Here is a 21,098-nt window from a genome sequence, read left to right as displayed (position 1 = left end):
GTTTCAAGGGTGCCAGTAATGGAGGAAAAATAACAAGAGGTGTTAGGAAATATCATCCATCAGTCCGTCCTCATTTCCACACTAGGAGCTATGTTTCATGCATACAAATCTGCCTGGCCTGGCTACATGCTGCCTTCCCTTCCCTCAGCTGCTCAGTTCATCTGTGGCAAATGGAATAAGTCCAGTGGAGGTAGCCGTTTGCCTTGTAAATGGCAAGGGCAAAATGGAAAGCAGTGGCAGCCAGATCTGTCTCATGTAGGGATGCTGGGGCTCTCGCCTGAGCAGACTTGAAAGCAGCAACCAGCCTCAAGGTCAATGCTCTGTGCCTTCCTCCTGCTGGGTCTTCCCCAGCACACTAGGCTACTCTTTCACCTTCCCACATAGGCCATCTATTACTCTAGCTCTGTCAGCTTGAGTTCTCTGGACCATCTGCCCGTCTTGCCTCACAAATGTGATTATCTGCTAATCTGCATGGAGACAGGAAAACATCCAGCCCTCCCTCCTTGGGGGAATTTCTGTTTCTCTTCATTTGACTCATGAACAGACACTGGAGAGGATTGTATGTTTGTGAGTGGATATGAAAAGGCCAGTTCTAAACAGTTACCTTCTTTGTCAATTCTCCTTATCAAGCAAGGGACTTAGAAATGTCTCTGTCCTCTGTCTGTTCCACTGGAGAGGCCAGCCTGCTCCTCCTGACCTTGACTTCCCTTCCAGTGTTGCCTTTCATTCTGATCCATCTGGACATGTGGCCTAGCCTTAGCTGAGTTCTCCCATAGTAAGAGAAGAAGTGAAAAGTGGGCAAAAATCCTATTCCAAAAAGGCTGAGGTCATCCACAGCCTGGCCTGTGATTATCCCTGTACTGGGAAACGTAGGGCTGGCCCTGTGGAACCTCTCTCTCCCCCTTCCTCTGAAGACGTGCCAAGAGGGGCTGCCAGTGCCTGACACCATTTGTCAAAGTGAATCTAGTGAGGCAGCTAGGCAGGCAGACAGATGTCACCAGAGAGCTTCAGAGGAGCCTCCTCCAGCCACTCACTCTTGAACAGCTGTGAGGTAGGCAGAGCAGCAGGGTTGAAGGTGCCTTGTCATGCCTTCCGTACACAAAGAGAAAAACTGAGTCCTAACCTGTACCAAATATGATGTAACATGAGGTTTTAAGAAATCTGTAATTGGGGACTTCCCTGGTGGCACAGTAGTTAAAAATCCACCTGCCAATGCGGGGGACACAGGTTCGATCCCTGGTCCAGGAAGATCCCACATGTCGTGGAGCAGCTAAGCTCGTGCACCACAACTACTGAGCCTGCACTCTAGAGCCCACGAGCCACAACTACTGAGCCCACGTGCCACAACTACTGAAGCCTGCGCGCCGAGAGCCCGTGCTCCACAACAAGAGAAGCCACTGCAATGAGAAGCCCGTGCACCGCAACAAAGAGTAGCCCCCACTCGCCGCAACTAGAGAAAGCCCATGTGCAGCAATGAAGACCCAACGCAGCCAAAACTAAATAAATTTATTTTTTTAAAAAAAAGAAAAAGGGCTTCCCTGGTGGCGCAGTGGTTGAGGGTCTGCCTGCCGATGCAGGGGACATGGGTTTGCGCCTCAGTCCGGGAAGATCCCACATGCCACGGAGCGGCTGGGCCCATGAGCCATGGCCGCTGAGCCTGCGCATCCAGAGCCTGTGCTCTGCAACGGGAGAGGCCACAACAGTGAGAGGCCCGCGTACCGCAAAAAAAAAAAAAAAAAAGAAAGAAAAGAAAAGAAAAACAGAAAGAAATGTGTAGCTGGAATGATGTTCTGCTGACACAGTTGCAAAGGAATTGCTGCCAGAGAGGCTGACAAATGCCCACTGGACACTGGGCAACGTTTAGACTGTTTCTCCCAGCTAACAAAAGTGATCCTGGGCTTCCCTGGTGGCACAGTGGTTGAGAGTCCGCCTGCCGATGCAGGGGACACGGGTTCGTGCCCCGGTCCGGGAAGATCCCACATGCCGCGGAGCGGCTAGGCCCGTGAGCCATGGCCGCTGAGCCTGTGCATCCGGAGCCTGTGCTCCACAACGGGAGAGGTCACAACAGTGAGAGGCCCGCGTACCGCAAAAAAAAAAAAAGTGACCCTACGAAAGCACACACCTGATCACCCCCTTTTCTAAATTATTTGGTGGCACCCATAGTGATACTCCTTGGCACACACCTGCAGGCATGTTCAGTCACCCTCCCACCAGTTCTCCACAAGCACCTTCCTTCTAGCTGTGCCTTTTCCTGTCTTGGCTTGTGGCCCTGGTTGTCATTGTACCCACATAGATTGCCCCCCACTCTTCTCTACTGCGCTAACCCAGGTGGACCTTCCAAGGACTCTTTTCAGGCATGGCTATTTCCAAAATCTCACCCCGCCTCCCCACTTGCATCCCTTCCTGTGTGAGGAGCCCTCCCTCCCTCAAGCTTCCTGCAGCCTTTGCCGTACCTCCCACCCCGGGCTGTCACACCACAGTGCAGTTCTCCCTTCTGCTGTCCCTTACCCTTCTTGACCATCATTTCCCTTAAGGCAGAGACTTAGTGCTGTGTCCATGCCTACCACAGGGGTTCCTAGGACACGTCTGTGGGATGAGGATGCAGGGGATGGGTGGCAGCAGGCGAGGCATTGAGTGTGCTCTCCCATTTGTGGCAGAACAAAGAATATGTGTGCCGTGGCCACGACTACGAGAGGCTGGAGGCCTTCCAGCAGAGGATGCTCAGTGAGTTCCCACAGGCTGTCGCCATGCAGCACCCCAACCACCCTGATGACACCATCCTGCAGTGTGATGCCCAGTGTATCTTTTGACACTTAGTAGGGGAAGGAGGGCTGGGATCCTGGGAGGTGAGGCCCACCCAGTCAGCTACCCCTCTGCCATGTCCTTGGCCATACAGGCCAGGTTACCTGTAAGTCCTGAAGCAGAGTGTGTTCTCGTTACTGACTGACACTTAGCAGGGCACTCGTGCTTCACAGAGGGGCCGTGGCATGCCCTTAGCCATGGGGGCCTGGTCATCAGCTGAACTTCAGGGGGACCTTTATCCCTCTGGTTGGCTGCTGCCAGCACCTGAGTCCCCACCCTGCCATATGAAGGGTCTGCCTAGGCAGCCAGCAGCAATCACTGTGGACTCTTGCTGCAGGGATACTCCACTTCTGTGTCCTGCTCTACTCCCACGTGCATCTGTTGTTACCCAGAGCCTTTGCCAGCAGGACGGAGGCACAGCTCTGTGGATGGGGGCGGAGACGGGGGGTCTGAGGCACTTGGAAGTCTGAATGCAAACACTGGCCTGCCCCTCATTCCCCACACACAGCTTCCTTGAACACCTCATGACGGTTGCCATGACTGTAGCAAGCTTGTTCCAGAGAGAGGAGGGCAGGTAGACTCCCATATGTTATCTCGCCACAGAGATCCCAAAGAGTACTTTGTTAAAATGTTGTTTTGCAGTAAATACAGTTTACCCACAGTGGGCAGACCCAGGCTCTTGCAGCTTTTTCATTCTGTGGGGTAGGCACCTGCATTCTCCTGAGCCCTTTCCCTTCTTTCTTAAAGGGGCACTGGAGAACACCTAGCTGTTGACATCTCACCTTGGCTGCGTGCTCAGGAGACTGACTGCTGGAGCAGGGAGAGGGGCAGTTAGGGAGATTCGGTCTGTGTTTGGGTCTGATCTGCCTCTTGAAATGCTGCTGCTGCCAGTAGGGAACAGGGGCTGTGGTGTTCCTCTCTCCTTTGGGGGGATGACAGGGGTCAGCCACTCAGGTCCATCTCTCTTTCAGTCTCTCTGGGTTTCTCCTTCACTTCCTGCCCAGACTTGCAGATCTATGCAGTGACGCCCATTCCAGATTATGTGGACGTCCTGCAGATGGACAGGGTCCCAGATCGCGTCAAGAGCTTCTACCGCGTCAACAATGTGAGGAAGTTCCGGTACGACAGGCCTTTTCACAAAGGCCCCAAGGACAAGGAGAATGAATTCAAGGTGAACAAACCTAGGGAAGTGGGGGCAGTGCTTATAGCGAGGCCGGGGCAAGCCCCACATTCTCAGGAGCTCATCAGTGTCTCACCCTTCGGGCAGGCAGGGCATGGTAAAAATCACTTAATGGCCTAAACCTACCTGTGCCTTCCCTGCAGAGCCTGTGGATCGAGCGCACCACGCTGACCCTGACCCACAGCTTGCCTGGCATCTCTCGGTGGTTCGAAGTGGAGAGGAGGGAGCTGGTGAGACACATTTCAGATGGGGCTCATTTTCACAGCTGCTTCCTCAGTTCTTGCTTTGGGGGCCTTTCTCTAAGGACTGAAGAGAGAGAAAGAGTGCTTAGGCCGCCTGCCTGGCCTAGGCTGCTACAGGCAGTCCTTTGCTGGAGGCTTTGTGCACCTTCGTTCTCTCATTTAATATTCACAACACCCTTAGGCACCAGGTATTTTTTTTCTCACAATTTGTGAATGCAGAAACTATTCTCTGAAGTTCAGGAAGCCAGAGACCTCTGACTTCAGAACTGGTGCTCTTCTCTGTTTACTGTACTTCTAAGTGCCTACAGATTAGAAGAGGAAATTAGAAAGGGCTCAGGGAGTCCCAACTCCACAGGAACAAGGGCGGGGAATCAGAATCACAGGTCACAGATCCCTGCTGTCAGGACTGTGATGAGCGAGGGGTTGACATTGTGCCTGGGATGACACCATTGCTGTGTGCCCCCAGGTGGAGGTGAGCCCCCTGGAGAATGCCATCCAAGTGGTTGAGAATAAGAACCAGGAGCTGCGGGCCCTGATCAGCCAGTATCAGCACAAGCAGGTGCATGGCAACATCAACCTGCTCAGCATGTGCCTGAATGGCGTCATTGACGCCGCTGTCAACGGAGGCATTGCACGCTACCAAGAGGTGAGCTGGGGTCCCAGACTAAACCCTGGCTGGGAAAGCAGTTCTCAGGCGCCTCTCCTTGAGATTCCAGCCTCTTAGGGAAGCCTTCTCAACAAGCCCTCTCCTGGCTGTGCCTCAGCTGACCAAGGATGGTCCTGGGATGAAGCTTTAAGCTCCCTGCCACTCCCTGTTTCCATTGTTCCCCCTCTCTGATGGGGCCTTTTCTTCCTTTTTATTCTCTGAACTCTGACAGATGGGTAATCCATCTGATGATGGAAGGATATTAAGTGGCCTCCAAGAGGAGCCTGAGAGCCCAGCCCTTCACGAGAAGTGAGTTGTGGGCTCGCTAAGAGACTAGTCCCCTCACCCTGGCCACCAGCCCTGCCTGCCCTACCCAAGCCAGCAAGGCTCCATGAGGGGCTGAGACCAGCATTCAGGCTTAGATTACTTGGTCACCTTTGGTCCTTCTTAAGACACAAAAAAACACATCTGTGATTGCTGGAGGTTCAAGCAGGCCAAGCTAGAGGTACGTTGGTGTGTGTACCTACTAGGAGGCAGCCCGGCTACCTTTCAGGTGGCACCTTCAGACTCTTAGTAGTAGCCCTGGGAAGAGTCTTCCTGACTTGGCCTTTTCTTTCACAGGCCTTCTTTGATAAAGATTACATCACCAAGCACCCAGGAGATGCTGAGAAGATCACTCAGCTCAAGGAACTCATGCAAGAGCAGGTATGTCTTGCCAGGGTTGGAGGCCAGTGTCTAGGAGGGAAAGGCTAGGCACCACACGATAGCTGGATAGCTGCAGCACCCAAGGTCTGCTCCTTGGCTAACGGAGTAGTGTTGTCTATCACCCTACTAGGTTCATGTTCTTGGAGTCGGGCTGGCAGTTCATGAGAAGTTCGTGCACCCAGAAATGCGCCCTCTGCATAAGAAGCTGATTGATCAGTTCCAGATGATGCGGGCCAGTCTCTACCATGTAAGCTGATCCCTGTCCTGTTCCTGCTGCAGTATCACAGGTGTCACTTCCTCCAGACCTGTGCAGCAAGCCAAAGGAAGTGGGGTGGGAAGAGGGGCTGGAGAGGCGAACATGAAGGAAAAGCTGTTCACACCCCAGGATAGCAGGAGGCAGAGGTGGGTGCTCTAGCCAGGGGAAGGACACCCAGTATCCTCTTATTCACTTCCTCCCTAAGAAGGAGTCATATTCAAGGACAGAGAATGTCCTTGAATGCACTGTGCTGGTGAAGAGAGGTTTTCATATGAGGAGGAAAAGTTTACGGCCCACATGCAGGGATCTCTTTGGAGATATTTTTCATCCCAAGAACCTACAGAGGTAAGGCATAGCCTGAGCCAGTCTTCTCTCCTCCCTCTCCCTCTTTCCCCTCTCTTTCCCCTGCCTCTTTAACCCCCTGCCTCCCTTCCCTCCCTCTTCCTCCATCATGTCTGATGACCCAGGCTTACATCTGAGAAAGCCTAGGCTGGGCAGTACTTTTGTACTGGCCTCTCTTAGAAGGGTCAGGCAGGTTCTGGGGCTGGCCCAGGCCCCAGAAGATCTCCCTGACTCTGACCTGCCTCCTAGGTCTCCATGGCAGGGCTTGACCCAAGGACTGATGCACACAAGCAGAAGCAGGGCCTGTATTCCGGGGCTAGTTTCCCTCCAGGGGTCTTACAGGGAATGCTGTCTGGCTGAGAGCAGGCTTCAGGTGGTATTGAGCACAAACTTCTGGTCTCTCTGTGTGTGAACTTCCCCATCACAGCAGGTGAGCCAGGCAAGCTAGAGCCTGGCCACTGGGGGAGCTCTCTAGCATGCAGGCTGTCAGGTCACTGCAGGAAAAGGCACAAAATGCTCACCCACATACCTCAGGGTCTCCAGGGCATACATGGAGGTGTCCTCTCCAGCTGCAGAAGCACATTTCAGCCTTCTGCTTGCTTTGGAAGAAGGGAGTGGAAAACCTCCTGTTTCTTCAGGGCAAGCTCAGAAACATTCCCAGTGCACCTAAGGCCCACAGATTGTGAAGGACTTCAGGAAACCTGGACAGTTGTGCTTTGTTTCCTCAGAGTCACAAATAGGGACTCAAACCAATGTGCTGTCACCCAGGAGGATTTGGGATCAAAAGTTTCTGCCAAGATGTCTACATACTTAATTATGCAAAAATAGAACTGTACTGTTTTCTAATTACTTGCATCAGGATTTTGTGTCCTGTCTCCCCATAGACTGTGTCACAGACAACTTAACCCAGGTCACTGAGAGCTGGGCCATTTAGCAAGCAATCCAATAAAACCCAACTCCAGTTCTTATGTAAGAGGTGTCCACTGTCTGACAGATGATAATCAGCTCTTCCTCTCCTGTTTCCCAGCTCTTGTTCTACTTTTTCTATAGTGATAAATGCCTGTTAACACACTCTTGTGAACTCAGACCAACCTCAGCCTACTCCAGATGTGCTCTTAGTGGGTTGACCTAGGCCTCACAGCCTCTTCCCCAGGCTGTGGTGTGGTTAGGAGGGTGCTTTGGTCGTGAAGGGGTCACTGCCCAAAAGAAGCCAGTAGTAGTTCAGGTTCAGCCAACAGTATATGATTTTTTTTTCATTTACATTCCTGCCACCAGCCTGCTTTTCCCTCTCACCTCTTACTTTTTTATTCTTAATTATTTATTATGAAGGGGCATTCGTTTCTCAACAGGAGTTTCCGGGTTTGGACAAGCTAAGTCCTGCATGTTCAGGCACCAGCACCCCACGGGGAAATGTCCTAGCATCCCATAGCCCCATGAGCCCAGAGAACATCAAGATGACCCACCGGCACAGGTATGGCTTTAGGGCTGAGGAGGGTCCCCTCCACAAAGGTAAGTCTGAATGTCAAAGATCAGAGCAAGGAAGTCCAAAATAGTGCTTGTGTGTACGCACATGCCCTCTTACCCATGTGCACAGCAAACACACAGCTCCTGCTACAGGATCTACACTCTGCATCCAGTCATCCTGGGTGACAGAGGAGTATACATGGTATTGTGGGAACACGGAGGAGGGGGCATTTGGGGTAAGTCTTGAAGGGTAAGTAGAAGTTTGCTGCGCAGAAAAGAGTTGGTGTTAGGAAGGTGATGGAGCAAGATCCGGGCAAACTCACTAACATGTGCAGACACCTCAAGATATGAGCAAGCCAGTCTGCTCAGCACTACAGGGAGAGCCAAGTGGCTGGAATGCAGGATTCCAGGGCATGGAAGAGGGCCAGGACCAGCTCTGGATGGGCTCGCTTCATTCAGGCCTTTGGACTTGATCCCAGGGTGAATGAGGATCACCAGTTGGTTTTAAGGAAGAGGACAACATGGTGATGTGAACATCAAGGCGTCCCTGCTCTGCACTCAGGAGTCCTGGTCGCCAGGGCTCCACTGGGGAGACTTCAAGTCTCCAGGGCAGGAAGCCCAGGCCAGGGGATGACCCTGGAGAGGAGCCCTCACTTGGCTTTGTTTTCCAATGTGAGCAGCAAGTCAGCACAGAGGGTACTCAGCAAATAAGAAGGAATGAATGAATGGGGGGCTGCCTAGAACTGATAGAAGAGAACTGTTGGCAAGCCTGTGGCCACAGAGATGGAAGGAGGCCAGCAGATGGTTCACAGCCAGCTATTTCGATAGCTTCCCCAAACCAGGAAGATACCCTGACCTAGGAGCAGATCCTATCCGGGTGTAGGTACTGGCTCAGGTAAACACCCCATAGCAAGGAGGACCTGGGATCCTTGACCTGACTCAGCATATCTCTCATTCCTCCTGCGACACTGGTGATGTCATCAGACTGAGTGGCCATAAACCATTTAACTCTAGGTCAAGGCTATGCCAAGCTACCGTTGGCCCTCCCAGACTAGGGGCCTCTGGTGGGGTTCAGGACTGCTGCAGGCCTCAGATGGGTATGAGCATTGGCTATGGAACCATCCAAACCAGTGATGGCTAAGGCTTGGGGATGGCTGTTTTATACACACCCATGACTCTCCCTCTCACCACCTAGCAAAATGTCTCAGCTCCAGACCTGACTCCTCCCTATCTCCCACTCTTGTTCACAGCCCCATGAACTTGATGGGGACCGGCCGCCATTCATCATCCTCTCTCTCCTCACACACATCTAGCGAAGCTGGAAACGTGGTGATGTTGGGTGACAGCTCCATGGGCGAGGCTCCTGAGGACCTGTACCATCACATGCAGGTACAAGAACTGTCCAGGGAGAATGGGCCAGGGCACCATACCTAGAGGATTCACCTCTCTGCTGGCCTGAGGACTGGCATCCCTGCCTAGTTCTCTTGTTCCTGAATTCAGAACACCCAGAGCTATGGCAAAACTGCCTTCCCTCTACACCATCCCATGTTGCACTTCCCAGGCCTTCTTTCCCAAGAAGGAAATCTAGCTTCAGTCCTGGCTACTCTTAGAGATCCCATGGGAAAGCTCCTCTGACAGATTGCCTTCCTTCCTGGCATTCCTGATGGCTAAGTCCTGCTTCCTCCATGGGTACCATCACTAGAGTCTACCCAGCAGCCCTGCTTCTTTGGGGTTATAGGTGACCCTTAGTGCTGGCCATCAGCCGGTCCTCCATCAGGGCAAGGGTACAGTATCAGACACTGGGTCTGGGCACCTCATGGCATGAAGAAGCCAACTCTGGGCCAGTCTACAATCCTGGCCATTCAGACCTCTATCCTGCTAATTTTTCTCCCTTTGCAGCTCGCGTATCCCAACCCCAGGTACCAGGGCTCAGTCACCAACGTCTCTGTTCTGTCCTCGTCCCAGGCAAGCCCTTCTTCCTCCAGCCTGAGTTCCACTCACTCAGCACCATCCCAGATGATTACCTCTGCCCCTTCCAGTGCCCGAGGTAAGGATGGCAGGGCGCTGCTTGCAGAAGGGAGAGGAGAGAGCCTCATGGGCCCCACTTGTCCTCCTCTCATCTGTGGCTATGTCTTTGAAAGTGGCCCTGTGACTTAGAGAATGCTCACCTGCGCTTTTAGTACCAAGGACTCGAGGGGTCCTACCTCCAAATCTTTTTCTCTTGCTGGCCTCAGACCCTGCTCGGAGCAGTGGTTGCAGCTATGCTGCCACCAAGGTAGCTAGCCATCGCATCTCCACCTCAGTAAGAGGACACACAGCCTAGGGGAAAGCTCAGTTCTTTTCCATTGAAGTGTTTGCAAGAATAAAGCTCAAAGTTAAGGCAAAAGTGAGTTTTGTCTTGAATAATCAAACATGATGAAAAAGTATGAAAATTAAATTTGAAGACTAAAATTAACCCTGGAAAATATTATTATAAACGGTAACAACAGCCAAAAAATCTTTGTTCAGTTGGGAAAGTGTTAATCAGGAGAGATGGCTCTGTAAAAAGCTATTAACTTTGCCAATTATTGCTTGATTTCTTCTTCAGTTGAATAAATATTGTTCTGAGCCAGCATCTTTTTCACATTCTGATTCTAATTCCTGCAGTAAAATTTGATTCTCTGTCCTTTTAGATAGAAGCATTCACAGTGGAATGGAAATTAGCTATGGTGACTAAAATCTAGCACTTCCCAGGGTTGGCTGTGCAGAATAGTAGCAGAAGAGAGTGGTGAGCTGGTCACTGGCTGTTGCTTCCAGGCTTCAGAGGGGTGGAGTCTCTTTGTTCTTCTCATTATTATGAAGATAAACAGAAATAGCACAAATGTATGACATAGAGGGTCGTTGAGGGAAAAAAAAAAACCTTTTCTTTCATAGCACGCAAACCTGAAAGGCCCACAGTAGCAGTGATGGAGAGAGAGATGCAGTGGCCAACTGGGAAAAGCCTCAGCAGACAGCAGAAGGGGGGTAAGGCTGCAACAGGCAGAGTTACAGACTTTCACCTGAAGCATCCAGCCCAACCCCTCATTCCCTGTGGAGGAAACAGGTCCAGTGAGAGGGGCTTAAGGCCATCCAACCAGTTTGTGGCCAAGTTGATTTTGGAGTTTGAGTCTTTACACTTGCCAGCCATCAGTCTGATGCCCATTCCACTTCCATGATTGCCTCCCTAACATGGACCAAGGCACTCAAAAAAGGGGAGCCAGCATTTGGAAGCAGGTATTTCTAGTGTTAAAGAAGAAAAATGATCCAACAAATGGGTGCATGTTGAAGATTTGTCAGTATGTGAGGGCTGCAAACATAGAGAAGCAACAGTGATTTGTGCTATAAAGAAGGTATGTCAAAAGATGGTTTGGAGAATAAAAAGGAAGGAAACCCTGATAAGTCAGCCATGACTTCTGTAGTGGAGGTTAGCATTTGCAGTGTCTTAAGGTAATGCTCCTGAATAGAGCTGCAGAAACAGATTTTGTAATCTAATCTGTTGTGTGGGTTTTTTCCTAACCTGAACACTCTCTAAGATATACTCAGCCATATCTAAGTCTGTAGCTGGGTATTCTTGCTGAATTCAGATCTCTGAACCATGATTATCGATAAAAACAGAGGCAGCAAAGGATGGACATTTTAACTCACTTCACTCTGACATTGCTCAGACACTTCCCCTAGGCAGTGCCTGGTACTCGGTGCCCTAAAGAGGACAAAGACGCCATCAGGGACCTCACAGTCTTTCTGGTACCACGTTTGTCCTTCCAGCTAACGATATACTAATCTATTCCCTCATCAAGCTTTTACGAGTGCTCAGTAAGAAGTCTGCGTTGCTCTTACACCCTCAGAGTTGAATAGAGAGAAGTTATGTTCTCCCTGTTTGGAAGTGATCTCTTTTTATTTCAAATGGCTTGGTTATCAATTGCTGCATAATAAACCACCCACCGAAACTTAGCGGCTTAAAACCACAATTTATTATCATCTTGCGTGATTCTGTGGGTTAACAGGGCTCACTGAGCAATTCTCAGTTTGCAGTCTCTCATGAGCTTGCAGTCAGATGTCACTGGGGGCTGGAATCATCTCAAGACTCAACTAGGCTGGACATCCAAGATGCCTCGCTCACGTGGCTGGCAGGTGATAGTACCTGTCAGCCGGGAGCTCAGCTGGGGCTGTCAACCTGAGTTCCTACGTATGACCTCTCTCTGTAGCTTGAGCTTCTCACAGCATGCAACCGATTTTCCCCAGAGCAAGCATTCCAAGACACCCAGGCAAAAGCTGCAAGACTTCTTATTACCCAGCCTTGGAAGTCCCAGAACATCCCTTTTGCCACATTCTGTTGGTTAATCAAGTCACTAAGGCCAACCCAAATACCAGGGTGTGGAATAAGACTGCACCTCATGATGTGAGGAGTGGCATGTGCGTTTTGGGAGGGAAGGCATTGATGGTCGCCATCTCTGGAGGTAAGCTATCATGATGGTCAAACTCTAGAGTATCATATAATGAAAGGCTGATAGGAGCTCCCTCCTTTTCTGGAGTAGATATGAAGTATAAAAGTGAACAAAATGGTTAAATAGAACTGGGCCCAAAGCGGGGAATCGTGATAAGAGCAGAGGCTATTAAGAAAGAGCAGGAAGTCACTTCTAGGCTACAACATCCATGCAATCCATGTGTAGGCCCATCTGGAGAAAACCATGGGCCCAGCATGTGTCAGGCCCACATGTGAGAGAAGATACAGACTGTGACCTGGTGTCATACAGGAAGACTGATATTTTTAGATAAATGTGGGAGGTGAAGTAGTAGATGCACTGGGGTCACCAAAGAAACAGAATGGCCCACTCTGGGGTTTGTGTCTGATGTTACAGATGAGGGGAAGGCTTTCATGGAGAGTGTTCTGGAGACTCCTTTGCATTGGAGTCACTTTCCCCACTCCCAGGAGTGGTCATGTCACCAATAGCCTTCCTTGCCGTGCCCATTGACACTCTGCTGTGGTTCTTGTTGCTTTGGAAACCTTCAAGTTGAATGGCCTGCAAGGCATAGTCTAAACTCTTTACGTCCGCAGCGCCCCCTGGTGGTCAAAAGGCTGAGTGGGGCTAGGAAACATGGAGATTTTGATTGATCCTCCTTGAATAACTCAGTCATGCTGGGACTTAGCCCCCCTGGGGTTTACCAAACTACAACTGAAGTAGTTCAAAAGTCCTGTGACACAAAAGCCCTTGTGGTGTTTAAATGTTTTCATGAAAAGTAGCCATCACTCTCTCCTACAATGGTATTGGCTGCCCAGGGAAGACAACAGTGGGCAGGAAGTAAGATGAAAGAGTTAGAAAATCTCGTGGTAGCACAGAGCACTCTTTTGTTTTCGCACCAGAGAGGCCTCCATAACATGGATACAAATCCTCAGCATAGCCCCTGGGGCCTGCAGGCTGCTGTCCCTCCATCCTAGCCCTGCAACATGTATCAGGATATTGAGTGTGCAGATCTGGGGTTGGCCTGGTGAGCCAGACTGTGAGCTCCATGAGGTGAGGGACCATGGCCAAGCTGAGCAAGGCGGTACACCATGTTCCAACCACATGCCTGGTGCGGGATGGGTATTAGATATGAGTTTGATGTAACTGAGTTGGTATAAAGGGGCTATGTCTCTGTGCACACCAAGCTGGGGGTACCCCTGTCCAGAGGTGTGGCCAGCAGGACCCAGGGAGCATTCAGAGTTTCTTGCTGGAAAGGCACTATAGAAACCAGTGGGATTAGGAGCCCTTTTCCTTTTTTCTTTACACAGCCATCTTTTTGAGGTTGCCTCAGAGCATAAGTTCTAAAAGGAAATATTGATGTAAGTGAAAAAATCACCAAATAGTAGCAATTCAGGCCTAGTTTTTTAAAAAAGCATACTTTACTCATTCCCTTATCAGTGAAGGATATTTTTAAAACTAGGTCTTAGAGCCAGCCCTAAGGTTCTATAAACAGTATCGCTCAGACCAGCTGTGGAAGAAGTTTACTTAAATAATAATTGCCTTACTTGTTTTTAATATACTGACTTCTTCAACATATTTAAGCCTCATCTCCTTGGACTAAAATGAGTACAAGAGGCATATCTCAAGAACGCCTGGCTGCAGAAGACCTTTTTTAGTTGTACCCTGACAGTGCTTGGACGGCACACTCACAGGAAGGTTCAGAGACCCTGTTTTTCAGGGACACACAGCCTCCTGAGCTGCAGGTTCACCTCTCAGATGGAGCCTCACTAAGAAAACACCACGGAGAGGGGTTTCAACCACTTGAATCAGCCAGAGGCTGCCGAGCTGCCAGTGGGCAAGTAGGGGGCACTGGGATCCAGGTGACCCTCCCACTAGTTTGACATGGATGTGCTGGTGTTTGGCACAATGAGTGATACACGTTTGGAGGGCCTTCTAAATTATATCTTCCCAAGGGAAGCCTGCAAGTTTATTCTCACTACTTCTGTGGAAGGTCCCCTTGAGGACCATTGGTTGACAGGTTCCTGGGCCCATAGCTGTGGCCTGCATCAATGGGGACTAAGCCACACCACATCTGGTCTCCATAACAGCCCCTCAGGCCAGAGGAGGTCTCACAAGAGAAGGGCAAGAACCAAGTGAACTCAAGAGCCTGGGTTAAAGACCCACATAGCTCCATGACTCCCGAGCTCACTGAAGGGCAAGTCTTAGAAACCCTGGAGAGCCCCCTGTGTGCAGGGCCCTGGGCCCCCAGCCAGTCTGGCTGGGTCTGCAGTAGGATGGCCAGGAAGGCAGAGGCCAGGCACTGGAGGCTTGGAATCTGGGAAAAGGTGGTAGGGAGCCATCTGGGAACAGGGCCAGTGGTGTCTGGAGAAGGTAAGTGTGTAGAAACAGTGTGTCAAGTAAGAACTGTGCTGCTGTGTTATCTGAGTGTGTCTGTTTCTGTGTGATGGCTCCATTGCAAGCTGGCCTGGGCCCATTCCTGGGCCCCCTGAGAGAGCTCAGCATCCAGGCCACACCCATCTCCCAAGAGTGCTGGATGCAGAGGGCCCCTAGGGCCCCAGCTCCAGTCCCCAGCTCTCCTCATGATCTGCCTCTGAGCATGGTGAGGGCGCTGTCGGGAGTCTGCATTGCCCCAGGTTGTAGTATGTGTGCCTTGGCTGGGATGCCAGGTGCAGCCCCCGCCACCATCTAACCACCAGGCTCTGCTTCATTCCTCCTGTGCTTGCTGAGTTCATCCTCACCCCAACGGCAAGGGGACACCACCCTGGTTCCTTGGCCCCAAGGATGCCTGCCCTCTGGGCCCTCCATCTGTGGCTTGTCATCTGTGCGTGATTGTTCTCACTTGGTTACAGGCTCTCCCTCTCTGCCAGATAAGTACCGCCATGCCCGGGAAATGATGTTGCTGCTGCCCACACACCGGGATCGCCCAAGCAGTGCCATGTATCCAGCAGCCATCCTGGAGAACGGACAGGTAATGGAGCCAGCCTACTGACTGCCCTTTGCTGCAAGTGTGTTGGCCTGGGCTTCCCTCGTTGCACTTGCTAGGCTTTCTGCACTGTCCTTCGTGCCTCCCTCATTCTGCCATAAGACCCTCAGAAGCCTGCTGGGCTCCTAGATGGGAACTGCAGCGAATGTGAGGACCAGCAGTCCAGATGGAGTACAGCTGTGGGTAGAGTGGTGGCAGGGTTGGAACCACCATTGTTTGTGTGGCTCTCTATCCTTCTGGCCAGCCTCCTGGACTCCTCATCTATAAACAGTCTGGCAGAGAAAATTGGTTATTTTCTGTCCCAAGAAGGCAGTGGTGGACGTGGGTCTAGAAAATGGCCTTCTTCCCTGTGTGTGTGAAGGACATCCTCACTGGGGCAAACTCTGCCTCTTTCATCCATCCATCCATCCATCCATCCACCTGAAGCCCCTCTCTACCCGCTGGGACTACTCTCCACACCATTTGCACAGCTCTCCAAATATCCTATATGGGGCCCTTGAACAAGAAGCTGCAGGGATTAGCTCCTTCCCCTCCTATCCAGTCTTCCCTGCCCTTCTGTCAGGGTCCATGAAAGTCACCTCCAAACAACTGTTACCTAGTCCCAGAGTGCCAGGACTTTCCCAGCAGTACCTCTCTGTGCCTGGTCAGCCCTGCCAGGTGGAAGGAGCAGGTCTGCCTGGCAGCTGCCCATCAGAACAGTAGGTCCTGTCTGTGACTTTGGGCTTGAGTGCTTCCCTTTCCCTACCCTCAGTGCTCACATGGGCCTGTGCATGTGGGGCATCTCCAGGAGACTAAACCTGCCAGTGCTCAGGGGTGAAAGGGGTCCCTAAATCCTTTCTACCAGTGGGTCTCCTTGGCAGGACAGAAGGATACAGTTAGATACCCTCGGGTGCCTGTGTCCTTTTTCTTGGCCATGTACAGGACAACCTGGAGCCCAGGGAGACCCTGGAGGGTGGACCCTCAAACACTGCACATGGCAGGACTCAGAGCCAGATAGCGTGGATAGTTTTCCAGCTGGCCTGATGTTCTCAACACATCTCAAGCATGAGCTGTACCACTGCTTTGATTTTTCCATCTGATCCTGGAATATCCTGGCTCCCGTGGCCCACAACACTGCCCCCAAGGTGTAACTGGTTGTTTTCACTCTTTGATGTTTTTCTCCTTCCCTCAGCTGCCAAACTTCCAGCGGGCCCTGTTCCAGCAAGTGGTTGGAGCCTGCAAACCCTGCAGTGATCCCAATCTGTCTGTGGCTGAAAAAGGTATAATTCCCTTTCCCAGGTGGCCTCATCCCATGTTTATCCCCATCCTGAGCGTCTGACTCTTGTCCCTGAGCACCAGCTGGCCAAGGCTGAGCCACACTGTAACGCCCAGGCCAGTCTATCTGTCCAGAGTCCTGACCAGTTCCTGTGTTCACTATTTAACCCATGTCTGGCTTGATGCTAAGGTTTGGATCCTGTTTGTTTGTATCTCTCCCTCCCCAGGGCCCACCCTCTGAGAAGCCCCAGCTGCCACCTGCCCTGAGCCCACCTTTACGAAAACTTGGGCTGCCGTATGCAAATGGTGGGCAGCCACTCCCCGGGGCTCCTCCCGACCAGCCCCAGAATTCAGCAGGCCCTGTGGCCCCTTTGGTCCCTCTCAACTTGGGCCCACGGGGACCTCTCCTTGTTGCTCAGAACAGGCCTGTGGCCAAGCATGTACCCCAGAATAATGGGAAGGACAGGCCATGGCAAAGTGAGTTTCCCAGAGACAGTCCTGTCCAAGGGACTTCAGTTCCTCCTATAGCCGCTCTGGCCTGCAGCTGCTGTGAGTCCATTTTTTACACATTGCAAGTCCAACAACTATACTATGAGACTAGGCAATACTTAGAACAGAGGCTGTTTATAGATAGTGGAGTTTTACCCTATGTTCTGCTCTAGCAAGCTGAAGGAAGAACCAGACTTGGACCCATATGACCCCGGCCCAAACATGGAGACCTGAGTTCATTTAACATAGAACAGTACCTGTGTGGGGACTATGCTAAGCCTACCTGCCACACAGAACCGGCCCATGTCAGCCCGCTCCCTGTAGGTTCCCCTCCCCTCTCCTCCATCTGTTGGAGTTTAGGGCACACTTAGTCCCCAGCAATACAACCTGCTGTCCCATCAGAACATGTCCCTCCAAAGCTGTTGTCATGTCATCATTGCACCTCTTCACCAAGTACTGTCTGCTGTTCTCACTGTCATTGTTCCTCCCTTGCTCATCATGGAGGATATGCCTCTCTGTCCTCTTTAAGGAGACCACGCACGGGGTCCATGACCTCAGTGCCTGGTAGGCATCGGCACCGGGTACTCAACCACAAAGGGCATGGAGATTCTGGCTGAAGATGCCTTCCTAGCCTCAAGGTTGCACATCCCTAAAACATGCGGCTTACCTGGACCCCTGCACCTGTGCCCCAAAACAGAGTGCCCTTTTGGCCTTGAGGGCCAGAATCCACAGTGGCTTCTCTTTACCTGAGTTGTGGAGCAATCACAGATCTAGCCAAAAGCACAGGTGGGCTCAGAGCTCAATTGGGTGCTGGTGGCCAGACCAGGACCTTAACGCCAACTGGACCCAGAAGAGCTTCAGGCTTCAGACCAAGCTGCAGCAAGAAGCTGGATATGCCCACCTCCCAGGTGTGGGAAGGAAAGAGGGTTGTCTCAGAACAAAGGCTGAGCCCAGAGCAAGCCCATTTAAGCCACAAAGCCAGTGCTCAGTGTGTAGCAAACTAGACATTTGCCTAGGGGGAACACATAGGCCAGAGTAATAACTCCCTAAGTCTCTACCTGGATCCTCCAGGGCAGGAACTGTGCATACTTGTCACCATTCTCTTGTCATCGGGATCTTGAGTCCCATGAGAACTCCACTTCTCACTTACATGTGTCTCTCTTTGCCAGGCAGTGACTCCCAGACCAGGCAAGCCTGCCCTCGAGGCTGTGGGCTGTGCACAGGGGACCTCAGGCCAGTGGTGGCCCATAACAGAGAGAGAGAGAAATGACAAGGACACAGTGGGGATTGCCCCTCTTCTCCTAGGATAGGTCTGTGCATCTTAGATTTTCCACTAACCCCAACGCACTTGTGCTGTATGGCACAAGTTCACTGGTCTCAGTGGTCACCAACAGCAGGCTACAGGGCGAGCTTGATGATTTCTGGTTCACACAGAGGGGCTCAGGCAGGTACCCTTTGTACACCATTGCAGCCTTGCCAGCTTTCTTCCCTCATAGCGTTCCTACCTGCAAGATCCTTTGGGCCCTTGTGGGTAAACTTTTGCAGTCCCACAGTTCTTCCGGGGTCTAGATGTGCACATGAGATCTTGGGCTGTCAGAGCCCCTTTGGGGAAGCTGCCCAGACCCACCTCCAAGCTTCTTATTCAGTGAGGTTTGGTGGCTTTTTATGGAGATGGAACTTCTCCTTTTCGGGAGAGGGAGGCTTAGTGCTGAGGACCAGGAAGCTTATGCTGCGTCTTGAGGAAAGCCTACATGAGAATAGGCCTGTTCAGTTCTTAGGGTGGCTCAGGCTCTCTGAGGAGGCCTTCTGGTGGAATCCACCTGGTGTTCACCAGAGTCAGAATCCTTTCCTCCCTTCAGTGGACAGTTGAGTGTCTGTCTACCCAATCACTGCCACGCCCTCCCTTCTGCCACCAGCCGTCAGCCATCCCATGAGACTGAGCCATGCTCCTCAGAGCTGAAGCTGTTGAGGTCATTGAGTTCTACCCTGTGTTCTGCTGCAAGCCCACAGCAGTTCTTGACCAGTGAGGAGGACTAGGGTGGACATCACCCATCACCTTATCCCTGGACCACCCGGGGCCCAACCCCTCCTGGCCACATCCTCCTCAACGGCTAAGCTCTAGCTCCTTCCTTCCCAGAGCCTCTCAGGTCCCATTAGGCCCTGGCATTCCCCACTCAGGACCTGGAGTGGGAAGAACCCAGACCCCAGCCTTGTCAGGCTCACTTTAGCTATGACTGCCTCAGAACAAAGCCAGTGGGTAGGCCGCTTCTCTCTCTAGGAGAGCCCAAAAGGGAATTGGTGCCTGTCTGGCTTTGTCAGAGAAAGGGCGTATTTCTTGTCAGTGTTATTTGTTCTCCAGGAGGAGTTGGCCAGTAGCATTCACATGCCCCCCTCCTGCTCCTGAGACCCCAAGGTCCAGCCATTCCTTCTCTCCTCTCCCCTCCTACAAAGTCACTCACCCCAGCTGTGGCTGAAGGGCCAGTATTCTGGCACTGGACTTCTTCCTTACCATAGGTGGACACCCTGTGTTTTCCCTTTGTCCAGGGCCCACTCTACCCTGCATCCATAGCATGTGGGTGCCAGGAACTGGGCCTCTCTACATGCCCCAAAGCACCCATGGGCTCCACAGCCCTCCCTCCTCTCTGGAAGCAGTGGTCCCTGCTGGACCTGGGCCATGACTCACGGGCTTTAGACTCTCCTCCAGCAGGCACAGTGAATACCAGTCCTTACCTAGAAAACCCCTGTGCCTCCCAAGCCCAGCCAGTGGGCACAGAAGCAACAGGGATGGGCAAAGCTTGTACTTACCACAGGCTCTTTGTGGGGCCAGCTTGGGGGCAGGACCCACTCCCTGGCCGTGCACCAGCTGTGGACGGAGGCAGTCTCTGCTGCCCGTCCATCCTGCTCCCTGCTTTTCCCATTGGGCCAGGGCTATGGGAGATCCCTGAATCCTGACCTTGGTAAGACTCTCCATAGGTGCGCGCTCGCACTCTCTCTCTCTCTCTCTCTCTCTCTCTCTTTTTGCAGTCCCATCAGCCTGTTTGACTCTCCTCTTCTCACCTCTTCTGTTGTCTCTTCTCCTCCTGGCAAGTCCTGGAGGCTGCAGACGCTCACTCCTTGCTGCACTTTCTCTCCGCTTACCGTATCCTGAGTACTCTTCAGACACCAGTTCACTCTGTTGCTATCCTCTTAAGTGGCTTCTGTCCTGACCACGGTCCCCTGTGGGCCACAGTGTCTTGCTTGGCCAGTGTTTTGTGTCTTAGGAGCTGGCGTGCCACTCCCACGTGTGCTGAGTACATAGTATGCACCTGCAGAAGCCATAGGCTGTAGAACAGGCTTCTCTCAGAGGGTGGCTCAAGAAGTAACCTCCCTTCATGCCATCTGTTTTCACCCTTCAGCGGTGCCAGCAGCCCCCAGCAGCTGGAGCCTGGATAGCGGAGCCCGAGAGGCCCAGCCCTTCCTGTCTGCCCACACGGGGTGCATCCTGGCCCCCCCAGTGCCTCCCCGAAGCCTGCTGCATGGTAAGAAGACTTCCAGCGGGTCCCCCAGATAGTCCCCAGTCTCAGATTCTACTCACGGGCAAGGGCAACAGCCCTCCAGGCTGAGAAGATGAGCCGACTCCGCCAAGGAAAAAACATCTCCACCGCAGGAAGGATCCTGCTGGGCTTTGGGGTCAGTGAGGTTTCCAAGCACAGCAGGTGAGCTCAGTGAGGCCTTTCCAACCATGGAGGCTGAAGACATCAGAACTGACCATGCCAAGCATGATACTCACCAGCCTGTCGTCGCCAAGCAGCAGGCTGAGAGCTGCCACTGTCTGCAGTCTGTTGTTCCATGGGCTCTGATGCACTCGACCTTCTTGACCTCCTGTGTGGCATGGGTGTCTTTACTCCAGCAGCTTGTGTTTTGGAGAACTTCAGTGAAAAGAGAGGTTTTCCTGTGGCCTTCAATGCTGAGGGGTTGCAGGAGACTCACATCTGTCCAGTTGGCCCTGCAAGATATGCTGACGTGCAGCGCAAGAAGGGCCCAGCTGAGGCTCTGGTTCTGTTTCCTTTGCAGGTCATTACTCCCTACACTTTGACGCCTTCCACCACCCCCTGGGTGACACCCCCCCGGCCCTCCCAGCCCGGACCCTGCGCAAGGTAATGCACTAAGGTGACAGCCCCAGCTGAGAGGAGCCATCTCAGCTGCTAGAATCACCCCTGAGACACCTGAGGTCTACCTCTCCTGCTCCTGTCCCTGAGATCCCAGCCTGGCTGA

General features: G+C 52.2%; 1 protein-coding gene across 12 annotated transcripts in view; it reads left to right on the top strand.

Annotated features, from left to right (window-relative positions):
- DOCK3 (dedicator of cytokinesis 3) overlaps nucleotides 1–21,098 on the top strand; it is a 413,180-nt gene that overhangs the window by 388,407 nt on the left and 3,675 nt on the right. For 4 of the 12 annotated variants that reach the window (XM_033424479.2, XM_033424476.2, XM_033424475.2 and 1 more), the window contains 13 exons: nucleotides 2,658–2,799; nucleotides 3,807–3,973; nucleotides 4,126–4,212; nucleotides 4,691–4,870; nucleotides 5,492–5,575; nucleotides 5,706–5,822; nucleotides 7,523–7,644; nucleotides 8,888–9,026; nucleotides 9,537–9,684; nucleotides 14,968–15,086; nucleotides 16,273–16,360; nucleotides 20,240–20,362; nucleotides 20,898–20,980. In XM_033424479.2, coding sequence (XP_033280370.1) covers nucleotides 2,658–2,799; nucleotides 3,807–3,973; nucleotides 4,126–4,212; nucleotides 4,691–4,870; nucleotides 5,492–5,575; nucleotides 5,706–5,822; nucleotides 7,523–7,644; nucleotides 8,888–9,026; nucleotides 9,537–9,684; nucleotides 14,968–15,086; nucleotides 16,273–16,360; nucleotides 20,240–20,362; nucleotides 20,898–20,980 — 1,599 coding nt within the window. Of the gene's footprint in view, nucleotides 1–2,657; nucleotides 2,800–3,806; nucleotides 3,974–4,125; nucleotides 4,213–4,690; nucleotides 4,871–5,491; nucleotides 5,576–5,705; nucleotides 5,823–7,522; nucleotides 7,645–8,887; nucleotides 9,027–9,536; nucleotides 9,685–10,550; nucleotides 15,087–16,272; nucleotides 16,361–20,239; nucleotides 20,363–20,897; nucleotides 20,981–21,098 lie in introns of those variants that run through there. The other 8 variants (XM_033424478.2, XM_033424477.2, XM_033424474.2 and 5 more) reach the window with 8 other exon arrangements.

Source organism: Orcinus orca, chromosome 10, assembly GCF_937001465.1.
Source record: "Orcinus orca chromosome 10, mOrcOrc1.1, whole genome shotgun sequence".
Taxonomy (NCBI): Eukaryota; Metazoa; Chordata; class Mammalia; order Artiodactyla; family Delphinidae; genus Orcinus; species Orcinus orca.
Note: the sequence above shows the minus strand (reverse complement) of the source record. Positions and strands in the feature narration are given on the sequence as shown.